The following is a 17,555-nucleotide window of genomic DNA, read 5'->3' as shown; positions in this document are numbered from 1 at the left end:
CAGGCCGATCAACTGCTGTTCTGTTTACTTTACTTCTCTATATCACTACAGAAGATTACGAGCTCAGCTACTGTTTCCTAACCTACGCTATGTACGATGGCCCAGAAGTCATCGTAGCTATGGCTGCTATGCAACGGGCTCCGATCTTGTACAGTATACTGTACAGTACTGTAGGTGCGTGGGATAAGCGTTTTTTTGAGATATTTTTCTGATACTGATTCTGATTATGGGATATTGTTTGCAACACTGCTTGTTACTGTACTGACATCACGCCAGCTTCTGTAACATGCATTACTATACAGTACTGTACAGTGCACAGTACAGTAGTTAAACAAAAGTAATACAGTGTACAGTACTCAGTAGTCAGTGCCAGTGCTGTGTACTGTACAGTACTTCTCTAAACTATAAATGTTAATGTTATTATGGCACTAACTTGCAAAATGGTACCACTGTACACTGTACAGTATGTAAGGTACATAGTACTGTACAGTCGTAACAACTAAGCACAATATGATAATGTATAGACATAATTTTGTCTTTTAAAGTTAGCAAACAGGAAATTTTAAGCACATTTTTAGTCTATCAATTATCCGTTTAGGAATGGCAAGTGTTGTTAATACAAATACAGTCAACTTCTTAGAAAGAAAGAGACTGAACTGTCATGACACTGATATTGCTGATATCTGGCAAAGACTGCAAGATCTTTACATTAAGAGGCAAGTCTGACTTTACTTCCAATTTACTGTACAGTTGCACTTTAAGTAGCTATTAATAATAAGAATACGAATTATACATTAGGTAAATGGTTCGTAACCAGAAAAGTGCGTTTCTTCCGTCATTTCTTTCAGTTACTATTCAGCTGCTAGACATTACAAACTTGAAATATTTTATTAGATTAAGTCTCGAGCTTAAAGCACGTTAGACATCGTACTTTTAGTGAAGAATTTCGCTTTTGACAATCATTTCTTATCACTACTGTATATTTTGGGTGCGCATGCCGTTTAGTTATTATACATCCCTAGCCGAAAATAATTTTGCTGCGAATCCAGTTATCCTTGTGCATAATATCATAGCTTTTATTGGCCGGAAACCATAATTATATTGTACTCGGCTACAGCATTGAGTATTTGACAAAAGTTTCGAAACGTAGAAGTAGTAATCGTTTTCCCTGATGAATGAACACGGAAAATATTGATTTTGCAATGCATTGATGTGTCCTATCTAAGCTCCGCATTATTGTATCTTTAGCTTGATCTGTCTGTTTTTAATTAACTCATTTATGTGCATTTATTTCAGTACAGATTGTGGCATCAGTTAACGTTGGAATTAAATTCGTTTATGAATTCGAGTTATTTTAATTCGGGAGATGAACTACTAGAGGTAAATGATACATTAATCCTTGTTAGAGATAATTAAGCGATTATGTACAGTAAATAGTTACTTACTGTAGGACGATGATGTGATCCAAAGTCATTGGTTCATTTAATTTGGAAATTAATATGAAAAAAGCGTAGTGTATAGGAAGTTATTTCAACCAAATGTATAAGGTAGTTGTACCCATAAAGTAGTGTACAGTGTAGTATAATTATAGAATAATCGTCACATTAACATTTTACTTCCACTAATTATAAGGTTAGAGAAAAACCTAAAGTTATAAATCACATGACTTCGGACGTCACATCACGGTGTATGGTACTAATGATTAATGCTGAATGCTGTTTTACCTTTATAGATATACCAACAATTTATTTCAGATATCGAATTAAGGTTTGGATATCCAATAATCGTGATCATTACTACACAAAATATACATTATAGTATCAATAGCATAGGATCATATTTTACTGATTTAGAAGATCTGTTTCTCTGTCATTTTTGTCTGGGTTTTTCAAAATTTACTTCTTATGATTTAAAGAAATAAAGCAGTAAATGATACTCTATGAGCTAAATAATTTTAAACGTGTACTTGGATGCTTAGAGAAGGACACAATCGTAATACTGTATAGTAACATATATATTGAACTTATAGTAGTAACCGCAGATGGGCTTAATATTTGCTAAGGTTTTGCTTAACATCGACGAAGTCATAACGGAGATAAAATCTTGATTGTATTTTTATAGCTCTGGTACGAAAGTCTTAGCTACAAAATTATTCATTCTAATAGCTTCTATTTGTAAAACAGGATTAGTCCTTTATCTCTTGTCGAAATATCACTGTGCGTAGTTAAACAAATAACAGGCAAGTATTAATAGTTTTCAGATGTTAAGTCTGTATCAATGCATTGATGGCGTATCTTACAATAGACTTGGAGTATTCGATACATCTGTTAGAAGGGGTCCTCGAAAAGGTATTAAGGGTTTGATTTATATGAAGCGAATTCATGACGCTCCATAACATAAGTGAACTTCTTTATGTTCAGCAATTAATAAAAGACCTTTACATAAAAGAATTCGAACATTTCAGGTCAATAAAGACGTCGAATCAATTGTATTATGCAAGACCGCCATAGGAAGAATATATTTGGCAAGGAATGACCTGAATTCTGTCAAGGTAGGCAAATGATTAATTAGTTATTGTTTTAAAAAGATTCGTAACGATCACTGATCAATTTTAGAGGGTTGTTGATGAAACTGCACCCCTATTGGACGAAATGCAAGGGATTACATCAGTACATGCCCAGTACTATGATCTGTGTAGCAAATGTTGTAAGGTAATGCTTCAATTTGTTAAACTTGATTTCTATTAGATTCATGAACTCGATATTATTACTAGTTAAAGTTAATCGATGACTAATGAATTTTAATAGATGCAAGGAGATTTTTCAGGGTACTTTGCTGATGCATTGAGATTTTTAGGTTGCATTGACTTAAAAGATATGACATGTAAGGCTACATGTAAATTATAGATATATAAGATTTTCCTGTATAAAAAATTTTAATATGCTTTATAATTAATTAATATGTGGATTGTATATGCTACAATATTCGAATGATAGTGGATGAACAAAAAGCTCGAGCACGTGACCTTTCCTTTGCCGCACTGTTGGCGGATAATTTATTTAATCTTGGGGAACTGGTAATGTATGCTGAATGCAGGATTTTATATATTTAGCAATACCTATCAAAGTTGCAATAAATGTTTCTTTTGCTCGGCTATTTGTAGCTCGTTCATCCAATATTAAATTCTTTACGTAAAACTAATGATGAATGGATCATAAGAATGCTGTTAGCCTTTAATAAAGGTAAAAGTTACAGTTTTGCACCCTTCTGATACTACCGGCAATGATTGAATTTAAAATTTTCTTTCACTAAATCTTCCTTTATATTACTTTTAGGAGATCATGAATCTTTTGAGAATTTGAAACCGTACTGGAAGGAACAGGTAAAATATACCCATGCGTAGAGAAAAGTTTGAACGTTTCATTGCCTCCTGACGTAGTTACAAACGTGCTTTGATAGACCGAATTAGCTCAAAATGAAGGGAGCTTACGACAAAAGCTGGCCCTATTTGGCCTAGTTGAGGTATGTATGGCATTAAACCTTACGTTACTGTGTTTCGTACTTACATTACGTTTGTACTAACACCGTCTCTTAAGCCATGATACATTTAATTACATCGATTATTTTTTAAAAGCTAACATTTCATAAACCGGCCAATAATCGAGTTCTAAGTTTTAAAGAAATTTCTCACTTTACGAAAACACCATTAGGCTCGGTATGAGTATCTTATAAGGGAAAAAATCAGACAGCCTTTCTTTACTATCTAACTCCAGTGATAAATTGAAATTCTATTTGCATAACAGTAATAAGCTCTTATTCGGCATTCCTCAGGTTGAGATGCTTGTCATGAAAGCTTTTGCTCGTGGTTTACTTGAAGGTTTAAATGCATTGACCATTTCAGTTTACCTAGATAATTGTACTCAACTTATAAATCTCTACCGTAGGCAAAATCAATCAAGTATTTGAAAGAGCTGAAATGATATGGGTCCGGCCTAGAGTACTCGATCTATCACAGGTGACGCTTTTACACTTATTGCTTTCGTGAATGAACGACTATAGAAACGTTCTTATGATAAATTTTTATTCTGCTATTTGATTTAATCCTGTAAATAATTTTGACAGCTAACCGAATTGAAAGAACAGATAAGCAGTTGGTCCGATAAAGTTAGAAAAACAGTTTCAAATATTGAAGAAAAGTCCCCTGAAGTTGTTGCCTAAATGCCTTGATGCTAATTCGTAAACGTAGTACTCGCTAGTATTAGCTATACTTTATGGTAGTAGAAATCACCTCATACTGCATCAGGAATCTCAGCACTTTAGTTGTTATTTGTCTTACTTTTCTATGGTTTACGTTCAGCTCACAATTTGTACTTGCGCCTAATTAAGGTGTAGTTAGCTTTTATGTGTACATGATTAAAAAATTTAGTGAATAAATACCAATCTTTAATTTGTACACTGCTGTCTTATAATTCGAAGGATGGGCCAACATTATCCGCCATAAAATTGTATCTACTAATCTTAATAAATTAAATGCTTTTCAGATACGCTATTGTACTAATAAGCAGATTTTAATTATTTGTAGCTATTCATATCGAAAACTTCTTAAATTTGTTAGTAGTGTAAGAATCCTTAGTTTAAGTAACATACTGTACTAAATTGCTTTATGCTATAAGCATAGAAAAATATTGTTAGATACTTCTGAAAGCAATCTTTGTCAAGCATTTTTAACGAAGATTGATAACGGTTCTTAGCACAATACACAAATGAAATTTCAAATTTGACTCAAAGACGGAGTGGGGTATAGTAATAATTTAACTATAGTATTATGCGCCCTACAGTAGTATAGCTAAATCTAGCTAGATGTTGATGTTACGAAAGAATTAAAAAGCATAAGTTACCATAGATTATTATTACCATAGTTATCATAGATTGTTTACAATTTAACGCTTTCTCCCATCAAGCTACTCGATATGGTTAGTTTATATCAATATTCTTAACAATTTTACAAAATTTCTAACACTAGAGACAGAGACTATGTTACATGCGTCATATTGCAAATTTACTCCTACATTTAAAGTGATTCATTCAATCTTACAAAAATATATCTATTACTTCCATAAAATCGTCTTCGCTTTAACGTCCTTCTGGTTCTTGAACCATGATATATTACTGGTTTTACCAATACTAGTTTTACCGGTCTTTAACTCCTTTTCAGCTAACTCCATGTGTAGAGATACTTCCTCGTTATACCTGATGTAGCAATAAATTTATTTGTTCATTTTTATAAATACGAAAGTTATGAGTATATAAAATATATGCCTAAAAGGATCAGCACTACGTAAACACAGATCAAGAACTAAGAAATTAAATGCAAAGTATAGTTTCCTACAAATTATCATAGAATCCAAGAATTTCGTCCTCAAATTCTTTACCGCATCTAGTTCTGATAAATTATATAAAATGGTTAATTGCGTTGAAGTCTGGTAAAATATCTAAGGGTTATGACCTTGATAGCGATTCTGCACTGAGAAAAGCCAACTTATAAAAGACGCTACAATAAATTTTAGTACCCTGAAAGTTCGTTCTTTGACGTAGCAATGTTTAACGTATCGTTGACTAAGTTGTACTTCATGATTCGATCATTTACGGTAGTGGACGTCAAGGATGGGGAAGCATTAACCTTAAAATAGAGCATTAAATTGTGATGGCATAAAACGATCACGATACTTTAATATTTGTAATTAATACAGTAATACCTCTATCAACCACGGTTTCATGGCATCATCGATGATTATGTCATATCTTAAAGGGTAGATATAAAATTTTTCAAATCGTTACTGCGGATCAAACAATTTAGATTATGATGAAAATATATTGTACCCATAACATTCGAAACAGTGCTTATCATTCACCATCACAGCCTATTAAAATTATATAAATTCGAAAATAATGAACGATACCGAGTTTATGGTGTAGCATTTCACTACATTGATCCTGATACAGAAGCTAGTTATTCAATTTACTCAGACTCGAATTTAGTTAAACAAGTTTTCCAAATATCGTCGTACATCGCGATACTGAATAAATGAACCTTACATTAAATTATAGAAATATCTGTGAATGCTTAGGACAATCACGAAGATACATGCTACCTGAACCGACTTTAATGAGTGAACAATTAGCCAATTTATTTCTTCGAACAGTCTATTGGCAATCAATTCTCCTTTTATACTTTCTAAATGCAATCTTAAATCCTGAACAGTCCACTTCCCCCCATGGATATCATTATAATCGTCCTAAAATTGTTAATATCATAAACAATTAAACAAATAATTACATTAGGATTGTAATACAAAAAGAAATCATTTTCTTAATTTAATATATGTACATTTAAAAAATGCCAGTGCGAAAAAGGAAAATTGTTAATCACAATAACCTATCGTTTAGGCCATCGATTTTTTATTTTACAAGTGTAGGAAAACACAGAAAAAATAAGAAGGGCTGAAGACTACCATACACGTAGTTCTAAATTATACTTGGCACTAAAACTATTAATTTCTACATTTTGAAAACTTTAGACATGATCGATAATTTGTCATAGCAATGAGGAAATCTCGAGTAAACGGACAACAAAGCAGTCGACAGTCAAGCTACCGACTACATTCGTTCGATATTACAATGCATTTTCCTTTTCGATTATGTGCTTCAGTATTCACAAGTACTGTACAGTACTGTACTGTATACCAGAATAACGATGTCTCATTGTAATGTAACTTAGTATTGTGATTGTAGACTGTTAGCCATGTGTAGTATAATGTATGGGTAGATATTTATCCTAAGAGATATTTAGTAGCTATAACCATAGACTGTAGTGGTAGAGACTCTATGCTAGAGTACAGATGACTATATACAGTAAGCTGTTGAGTTACTAATAAGGCTATAGGTAAAAATAGAACTGTAAATCATATATTAGGATATGGTTAATTCATTGTACTTTGGCTGGTGTGAATAATGTCTACGTAAGTACTGTAGTCGTATCCATATTGGATTAATGATGGTCCGCAGTAGAATAGTCTTACTAAGAATAATTTAACTATGTGTAAAATAAGATAAAAGGTTGCCATGCGGATTGTAGCTGCGAATGCTACGGAAAGTATAAAAGCATGCAACTTTAGATTATTCTGTTAGTTCGTTCTAGAAGTCTTTAGTAGTAGTATTCGGCTAAAATAGAGCTGTGTAGTTGATCTTTGTATAAGATTCAATAAAGCCCTTATTTTTCTAAAATTTGGAATTTCGTGATTGGTATATATCACACTCATTAAAATTCTAGTGGGATGCAACGTGTACACTACGGGTAACACTTTCACAGTTGTAACTATCTCATATTTGGAGGTTAATGTGCTATAGTAGGTCAACGATTGCTCAAGACAGATTATCTTAAATATCAGTACATACAGTAACGTAGAGATTTTTTCCTTCATCCATAGTACATTAATAAAATGCACTGATGAACACCTTGGGAAATGTATAATACTGTATACGGCCTCTGTAGTATATCACTACAGTCTAATCACGTATTTGAATTGATGTATTCTAGAGTAATTTCAATTAATGAGTACAAGCGTCAGGCGTATTGTATTTCAGCAGTATTAAACAGCTCCGTAGTGATAAATAATGACCGCGCAAATTTGGATCACGATTAATTAACGGACCGTGGTAAAGTATCTCTGTTAGTGAAACGACAGGACGTTAAGCTAGTTAAAATTACTAATTGAGGGATTTACTTAATTAAGGAGCTCAGTAAAACGATTATTTACAATACACACTGTCAATCGTAATGACCAAGCATTACCCCTCGCTTCTGAATTGAAACGTTCGTTAGATGAACGTAAATATTATCAAGTTCGTTCGCAATGTACTTAACGGAACAGAATCTGCAAAAGCCCAGCTGATAGCTATGTGTATAAAAGAAAAAATTTTTCAGAAAATGCAGTACGTTAGAGTCTCTAAGAACATTTAATGTATAAGCTCACGGTAACTAAGTAAGTTATAATTCCTTCATACAGTACGAAATAATACCGTCGGAAAATCATTCTTAGCAGAGAAAAGTTAAAATCCATTTCTAGTATATTGATTATTATGCCTGTGGACTAACACGAACTACTAAGTACATTTACAGTGATCCACGGTTGAGTTAAGTTAATACAATTCACTAACGCTCGAAGGTAGTGTGTACGAAGTAGTATAAATATTACCAATACGGCCCTACAATCTACTCATAGTTACAACTCTTGCTCTGCTACTGCATACAAGACCATGGACCACCGTGTTCCAGTAGTCCATGATGAGCCTTGTACTCGTGTTAGATAAACACTTAACACTTTATATGGTTAAACTACATACGTTACTACTAGACACCATACTAACATATTCTTATAAACCCTGTCACTTACATGTAGCATTTAAGTGGACGGTATGATGTCACCAAGACATAAACCCTTAGATCAAATTTCTTTCCTCCAATTAGTAATGGATTCTCAATATATTTCGAAATTACGTAAGTCTCTTTTTTCCTGTCATTCAGTATGCCACAAATTGATATTAACTATGCAAGTAATCACTAAGAATTATTAACCAAATACTGTGCACAACAAAATGACTTTAGGTTATTTTCAATCAATGAATGAGATAGTAAATAAACGTGCCTTTAGTCGCAGCAACTAGCCATGAAATATCGATATTATGAATGCAATCTCATTTAATACAACTATCGGTGTAATAACTATTACCCAAACAATAAACAGCTAAAATCACAAATTGAAAATATATTGTGCTGTAGAAGTACGGTAGAGTACGATATGTATAGACATTGCTGTATATTTCTTAGTTAAGAAAGATGTCAAGGAATTAATTTACTGTTAATCATGTATATGCGTACTACGACATTCGTGACTTGATTTTTAGCCGTTATACAGTGATTGGATACTCAATAGTGATAATGCTTTCTTTAAATATACTACATAATAAATGTTTTATACAGTACTATAATTAAATCTGTTATTGGTCACGCTAAACAGTATATTTATAGTTAGTAGCAGCAATTTATTATTCTGCATAATAGTGAACGCATTATCAAATCGAGCGTTTATACCAATCTGTATTTACTTACGGAGATCCACGATTATCGCTTGACCAATTCTTAATCTGGGATAGATGATTAATGAGAAAAATTCCAATACCCCTAGCTATATTGATACAATCACAAGATTAGATTGTATTAGCTTATACGTTACTATTTTGTTAGTTAGAAACCTGATATCATGCAGTATAGCATGTCCAACTCAAATTCGTACTATCGAACTATTCTCGTGCTAGAGGCAAAATATTACGCATAACTAGTGATATTTATTATTGATTACCTTTTCCAGTGGGCTTCATTATCCAAGTACTGGAAGGATTCTTACGAAATTCTTCTTTAAAGATATTATAATCAGCAGGTAGAATAAATGTTGTCGGAATAAAATCTAAAGTTTGTTTTGGAAGTGATAGGATATAACAGCACAATTACCTCCGCTATAATTAGCAGTTCAATTCATTAACTTATACTGCTGTACTCCTTTAGTTGTACTAAGTCCAGAGATTTTAGAACCTAGTAGCGTCAGATGTGGAAGCATCTTAATTATTCGTTTATTAGTTCCTATTGTGATATACCGTATACGAACACATACGCTTCTCAGCATGAAGTGCAATCGTGACAGTACACTAGCAGCAATACCGCAGTGGAACGTTAAATTTTATTCTATACGAATTACAGCTGCAAGAACTATTTCCATCAGATTAAGGCATATAGTCAGTTATGGCTTTGGCTTTAGTTAGGCTGGCAGAGTATCTAACATGGTGCAACAAATCCTTCTTCTTCATAGTACTAATCTACAGTACCTACTTTGTATCTGCTTATTGTAAGGTTATATCTGGTTTAGTGTAAATACTGTATCGAAAATAATTGCTTAAACTTTAAACTTTACAATTAAATTTTAAAGGCTGGTGCACACAGACTCGCAGTGCACGGAAATTAAGATATACTGGCTTATTAAAATTTGGAGTATAAGTCCGAAGAAAAAGGGAGTGTGGGGGCTGCATGATACGAGTAGCTGCGTCGAACTAAATTTTGCTGCGCAGCACAACTTCCGTACAAAATAACGCTCCATATCAGCTTTCGAAAGCATAAAAACTGCATTGTAGATAACGATCATTAAAGCTTTAAGAGATTCGGCGGACTTTTCGGATTAGTAAATAAAATTACATAACAAATTTTTGAGTTGTCTGCCAATACACTATTTACAAACTGTTTGTGAAAAGGAATCTGCGCTAGATCTGAATCTCAGAACTTAATTTGATACTGCACTAACGTGCAAAAGTTGCGCAAGAACTCTAGTAATGTAGACAAGGAAAACTGAGGAATAAAACGCGCTATTTAACTCATACACACATTAGTAATTATGCATTACTTCTACCTAAACAGAGATCAATAAATACGTTTAGAAGGAGCACTGGGATACCAAAGAATACAGTAAAGTATGCTGTATGACGATCGTACGTTACTTCTAGAAGTAGATATCTACTTATACTACAGCTCTATAAATGGCAATCAACAAACACGCGACTTGTTTTGTAATTTATTCTAGCACCATGCATAATTATAATTATACACTGAGAGAATACGAGTATTATCTCACCCAGAAACATGTATTTCCCTTGCAAATTTCTTTTAGCTATGGAGTTAAACTCTTTTTCAAGATCTTTCCGGTATCGCTTTATATTTTTTACCATTAAATCTTTCTTGGTCAATTCATAATGGTTAGGAAAATGATTAACTATCCTGGAAACGATAGGTATATATTATAATTATTAAATATCACCGTATCATACAATAAAAGTTCCTGAATAATTTGTTTTACCGTTCTCGTATTATCAAAACTATAACATTTATTATTCACCAGTAGCCAATTAACAGAACCAATAACTGTATTACAAGTTCTAAATTGGACGATTTACGCTATACTAAAAGACTTACTGCAGAATTACCAATACTTACTGATTGTCCGCTAATCGGCATCCGTTCTCGAGATTAAAAATATTTCTTGCAGACTGGACATTGCACCTGTTTAAAATGTGTTGAAAGTTAGTGTTATAAAATCGCGCTGGCGTCGTGTACTGTACGTATATCGCAAGGTAGAAAATTTTTTTGCACCTCTATGGTGTATACTAGTGATGGTCTTTCTGATTTTTTTCGACAATCAAGTAAGTCGGGTTTTGGTGTATACTGTACGAGCATATGTATATGAATTCATTACTTCTTTATTTTTAGTGTAATTTGATGACATACTGTACGGTATTGTGTATACGAGTACAACTTTATACCGTAGTGCGAAAGACTTCTATAATCTCTCATTATATTTTTTGGTGTATTTATTTTGTATACTTTTACATTTTTGAAACTCATTTCCTTAATCATAGAAATATTATGATATTACAATTTTGAAGTTCTTAAGGAATTCCTGTGCAGGGATATTAACCGAAGTCGTACGTACATCACCCATACACATCATATTAACACATACATTATACAGTCCATAATAGAGACATGAATCAGTGAGCGAATTCAGCTTATAAGGTCCTCAACTATATATTTTTTAGCAATAATTAGAAGCGAACTGAATCGAATGTTGAATAACAAATAATAACAGTAAGGTGTTACAGTATAGTACAGTAGTATAGTGTATTAAAATGGCATAAAACTTAGCATAAAGAGGCTATTTCAATTACTGTAACGTTAGACTATATAGCAAAGACCGCATCACTACTATGAATTTTATTAAAAGATTTACTAGGCATTCATCAGCCATATACTGTACAGTATTAAAGAATACAGTATAATATACGAATGAAATCTCGACGAACTACTGCAGGTATAAAAGTAAGCAATAAATCAAGAGTAGCCTTTGTCAAATACCGACAGCTTGATTACCAGTAAAAGTTCCAGTCATCTTCAGAACTTCCCTGAAGCCATCCACGCTTATTAAAATTGCTTATTAGTACTGACTTGTTTAAATCCGATTTCCATCGTATCGCTAAAGTGTTCATTAGTAGAGACCCTAGTGTTCATCATATGGTGAAAAAAAGGCTGCTGTTTCAGCTTTCTTGCCTAGGACTAGCGCTAACTTCTCCCCATCACCCCGCCCATATCCATCCGTCGTCCAGCTGTCGTACTGTTCTCTTCTTGCCTTGGTGTGCTAGCATTTACCCAATCATACCATACACGTACAGGACCGCAGCACGACAATAGTAGCCAGATAAAGTAACATTAGTCTGCACTGGTACACTATATTTCATTGCACTGCACTTGTATAGGAACTTCTTTACAGTCGACGATTTTTGATTGATTTACGAATTTATATCTCATAACATTTTGATTAACTTAATGTACCGTACCCGAAATTTCATGTTTAATAACTCTACGAGCATAACACAGTACAAAAACTGTTTTTTAAATGATAATACGAAATAACTAAATACTGTACTGTGCTCCTGGAATTAGATTGTACTGTAAAGTTAATAAAGAGTAAAGAGGGTCATTTTACAAATGCTCGAGTACACGTACCATATCAAGGATCACTAGATACTTTACCCGTAAGGTAATTAGTGGTCCATGACAATATAGGGGTTACGGCCGTGAACAGAAACATTCGTGATTATGAAATCGTGAAGCTAGACACGCTGTAGTTATTTCAACTTACATAAAAACGAATTTCGGGAAAATTTATTAAACATATCGAGTTTCTCATGTAGATGTCTGTCGTATTACATAGGAAATTTGCCATGTTTGATGGACTAATTAATTTTCCAAAACACTCTTACTGTAACGCGACTTGATTGATTGTACAGGAGTTTCGGTCATTACACGGAAATATTCGTGATTACGAAATATAGCAGCATAATAAGAATGAATTACTACTTTGCAAGGTTTCAAACAATTCGTCGTAAATAGTAGGTCGTATATATACATCATGTATACAATCTTTATTAAAGGGTTGTATGCAAGGGGTACATTACCAGAAAAGTATGTCACGTTTCTGTATGCTATATAATAACAGTAGCTATATTAATATATAATAGGAGCTGCTATCAATCAGTCTTTACTGATCGACTGAATGTAGCAATGCGTCGCCTTTTCTACAGCCCAAATTTCGGTTAAGTACCACGCTAAAACTTACAAGATACACCATCGGAGATGCAAACTCAGTCCAGCATTAGTATATCCATATCAATGTATAATAACTTCGAGGTTTGTTGTAATATTGCAGGGTATTAAGTAATGGTAATTGCGTAACATTACAAAGAAAAATAACAAATTAGAACGATTTTCAATTATAGCGATCATATTGTAAAGTCGGTACTTAGATACTCCACTGTAATAGATAAAATTATTATTTGTATTATTTCAAATTGTTATGCTTGTTTATATATATTCTTTGTCAGAAAAGTAAGTATTAAATTTTACTAAGGAACCCAAGAATCGTTTAGTTTATGTAGGAGTTGGTGGCTCTCGACTTCTTGTTGACGATAAATAGCTATGGCTGATGCTAGCTACATGTTTCGCCAGGTTACTTAAAGGTAAATACCAGATGCAGATCAGCATAAAAATGGCGATAAAAAAGAGGAACCAAAACAATTTCTTCCCGTATTTGCTCTGCATCCAACATCGATAATTCAACAATATATTATTGCAGGATATGAGAAATTCCTCACGCCAGCTACCTGCTTCGTGTATCATGTCTTTCGAAGTAGCATTATCATTTCTATTTTTAAATAATCTGTAAATTTTAAACAATCTCAGCTTCATTAATTAAATAGAACAAAACTTATATACAAAAATTTTACATAAGTTACAAAACATCATGAGTTCATAAGTGGTCTTACTTTTCTATATCATTTGTTGTAAATTTCTCTTCTAAAACATTTGCTCTAGTTGAAAAAAAGTTACATTTAATGTTAACCTGTACAGTTGATCAAAACTAATTCGCCATAAACGCGTACTATTTAATTTTGCGAAATATTCTAATTCCTTTCAAGAATACGCGTAGAAATTCCTCAGAGATACTTGTTGAACAGATTGATTGATTTACCTTTCTGTTAGCATACGAACATTTGCTTCAATAGCATCCTGCTGTTCATGCATCTCTTCCATTTCATTACTAATCCGTGTCTGTAATCCTTTTTCAAATCTGTAATAACACACAAGTAATAAATGATTTTATGCCAGACACTAGTTTGCAGTGCCTTCATAATATTATACCCTTGCTGGTAAATGTCTGTATTATTGGTGGTAGCGTCTTCGTGATTGTCTTGATTTACGATTTCCAAATTACTATCTGGATTTTCCTCGACAATAGCACCAATCACTGGCCCTCGTCTCCTAAATTGTAATTTTGAGTGATCCTATTTTAATATCACTACGACAAACTGTATTATAACACTGTTAATATGACGACCTGTCACGTTTAGAGTAGCAGATTTATTCATTGCTTTTAATCATCAGAGTCGTTATCAGATAAAGATTGATGTTATTAGCAGCATATTCTACTGCAGCATAATGCCTGAATTATGTCTAGGTGCAATACCTTCTCATAGGTCCTTTTACAACTTCTTGTTTTTCAGCACCTTCCTTTTCTTCTTCTTCTTGTAAACCGATTGCTTGCGCTGCTCTAAAAGCCATTTGCGCAAAGGACTGTCCAAGTGATTGTCGACGATCAAGCTATTGTACGATAACGAACAGACATGTCATCAACTTCGATAAGTTTTAAAGAAGAATTATTAAAAATTCGGATACGCAGTTTTCTCGCTTCTAAGAAATCTTAAGACTGTCATGCGACAATTTTTACCGAATTTTAGCTAAATAAGCATGCAATGTTTTGTAACTTCAGTGAGATCTCAACATAAAACTTACCCTTGGGGATTGAGAATGAATCGGATCTGTTGAAGTGACACCTTTTCGATGCCTTAGTCTAGCATGTGATGCTGTTTTTGTATTAAATTTTTAATAGCCTAATTAGCATAATACCGACTAAGATCATATCAGTTTAGTTATATATCCGCTACAAATACTACTGAATTATTGCAGGCAACGGGAAATATTCAGAATTATAGTGGAGAATCAAGATTGATTATAAATACAGTCTAACTTTGTATTGACGGCATTGCTCCTATAGTACGAAGAGCGGTATTCTGCAGGGCTTGCTCATCACGCCGTTTTCTTATAGAGATAAATTACAATCTGTATTACAAAAGGAACAATTCTGTTCTTCTAAGAAACTTCGAATTTTGTAAAGTCTAACCTTGCTTCTTCAAGTTCTTCTTTTTGTCCGGCAATTTGTCGCTTCAAATGCTCTGAGTATGATATAAGTATTTTAATGGACATGCTTAGATTTTCTTCCTAAATGAAAGTATAATTAGTATAAAAGATAAAAATGGTTAAAATTTACAAATTTATGAGGACAAGGTCTTGAGATCAGAATCTTTAGGAAATCAACAATCACTTACTTGTTGAACGCTACCAAGACTTTCAGCTTTGCTGATTATCCTGGAAAGGCATTTTTCCAGAACGTCAGTATAGTCTTCCGCCGCTCGAATAACCTCCTAGTATATAAAGATGAATTTATGAGAGAAACGTCATTCTGAATTATGCTCGAACCAGAAAGTAAGCTTATTACCTTTATTCTAAGATCTGTAATCAATCGATTCAAAATCTGTCCGAAACACAAATAGTTTAATAAATTGAGAATCTTCGTTATGAAACTATTAAATCGGGTTACGTACGGTTGTAAATCTATAACTAAATACATAGCCGCTACATTTATTAAGTGACGATGATTCAGCCATTAAAATATATATATTAGATTTATTTGAGTACGGCTCAATTGTTGTACTGAAACATTTTAGTTACGCAAGCGTGCTCAGTCGGCCATAGATTTTTCTTATTGCTAAGCACCTTTATAACATTTCTAAGGTCAATAATTTCCTTATTGGCATTCGATTCCGTTAGCTTTAAGCTACGCTCCTAAGATACAAAAGGTGCTTATCCTTATAGAGCAAATTACAGGAATTAACCGTAAATACTACAAATTAGCAGCACCTGTGAAGATAATCTAACCGACATCGTTGACTGATCCGTTTTGAATGCTAACACTAATCTTGTGTAACGATCCTGAGCGTGTTGACGAATAGACATTTATACTATTAAATCTGGATCTAGCACTTCTGATAATGAGATCTACATTTCATATTTAAATGATTTCTAGAAAGAATATCCGAAGCAGTATAGAGTATATATTCCAAACCTCAATATTGTCGTAGGTATCCCACCTAATAAAATGATTAATAAATTTTAGTTCACAACCAGTGAGTTATGGATATTATCTACTGTACATGTGTATAATCATGCAAGCTCCAAACTAAGGAAAAAATACTAAGGACCTACAGCGAAAATCCTCAACATATTTTCATCACATGTAATAAACTGTTAAGACTACAGTAAACCAAGCTAACATCAAAATCACTTTGAACTCTCTGCGTATCTTTCATGTAATGCTTTGACTAAAATCTTATCACGTACGTAGATTCTCTGAATGTTGCAGATCTTAGCATAGAGTTTGTCTTCGCGTTATTCACAACTTTGCGAGCACTTTTAGTAAATGTAGCAGCAATGTCAGCCATGCCTAACTTTTTCGCCTGAGGATCTGATTCACATCGGAGACGATAAATGCTTTTATCTGCTGAATGATATTTAAGTAGATGCAAATAACTATTTGAAGTTTGCATAGTTAATAGTAAGCATAATCAAAGTATTAATGCTGTATAGTAGGGATGAGTAATAAAACGGATGTTCAATAATGCTTCGGAGTTTGAGTTTGTTTACACTCTTGACAACGATACAAGTTAATAGCCTCAAAAATCTTAAAATTTAAACAACGGTTCCGCATCCTAACTGAATTACAATTTGAAAAGCTGTGAAATGTAAATGAAGCACTAATACAATGTATAAGCATATCAGTATGTATGCCTAAACCTTCAATACAAACTACTTCAAATTTTATAGAGACTTAATGCTTCACAAGTACATAGTTCAGTTCTGTCAGATATGAACCTTTTGCTCCTTTAAGTATTTCCTCTGACTCTTCAAATGCACTCTGTGCAATGGAGCCTAATGCCGGCCTAACACTGTGCTTCCATTTCTCCATTGCAGATAACCTAATAATTTCTATAGAAAAATCGAATAATATTTGAATCGATAAGCAACACAACTAAGAACAAGAATAATTTAGAAATGATCTTGCAGCTCCTGCCTTTCCATAAATAGATTATTAATAGCAAATAAAAAAAACGAAACTTTTACCGTTAGTAAAGAAATATATTTCGCATATTACTATAATTAGTCTTAAAGAAAATGATTTCTTAATGTTAATTCTATAAATTTCGTGAAGAATAAGTATACCTGA

The 17,555-nt window shown here is 33.2% G+C and overlaps 2 protein-coding genes across 2 annotated transcripts; one reads left to right on the top strand and one right to left on the bottom strand.

Annotated features, from left to right (window-relative positions):
• Positions 1-600: 600 nt before the first annotated feature.
• Positions 601-4,218, top strand: TRIADDRAFT_64377 (uncharacterized protein; the record flags this gene model as incomplete). Its single annotated transcript, XM_002117751.1, has 15 exons — positions 601-720; positions 1,297-1,380; positions 1,733-1,767; positions 2,305-2,348; positions 2,421-2,551; positions 2,616-2,711; positions 2,808-2,883; positions 2,997-3,076; positions 3,164-3,242; positions 3,336-3,382; positions 3,460-3,522; positions 3,635-3,715; positions 3,832-3,877; positions 3,945-4,015; positions 4,123-4,218. 15 exons carry the CDS (start codon positions 601-603, stop codon positions 4,216-4,218), a joined length of 1,149 nt encoding a protein of 382 aa, XP_002117787.1.
• A 1,345-nt stretch (positions 4,219-5,563) lies between these two features.
• TRIADDRAFT_33013 (uncharacterized protein) lies at positions 5,564-12,144 on the bottom strand (the record flags this gene model as incomplete). The annotated part of the gene is made up of 11 exons (XM_002117709.1): positions 5,564-5,680; positions 5,757-5,802; positions 5,881-5,921; positions 6,153-6,296; positions 7,853-7,955; positions 8,454-8,573; positions 9,170-9,245; positions 9,420-9,524; positions 10,737-10,879; positions 11,096-11,161; positions 12,029-12,144. 11 exons carry the CDS (start codon positions 12,142-12,144, stop codon positions 5,564-5,566), a joined length of 1,077 nt encoding a protein of 358 aa, XP_002117745.1.
• Between the last annotated feature and the right edge of the window lie 5,411 nt (positions 12,145-17,555).

The sequence above is a fragment of the Trichoplax adhaerens genome, genomic scaffold, assembly GCF_000150275.1.
Source record: "Trichoplax adhaerens TRIADscaffold_28 genomic scaffold, whole genome shotgun sequence".
NCBI lineage: Eukaryota > Metazoa > Placozoa > Uniplacotomia > Trichoplacea > Trichoplacidae > Trichoplax > Trichoplax adhaerens.
This window is presented reverse-complemented; position numbering and strand designations above follow the sequence as displayed.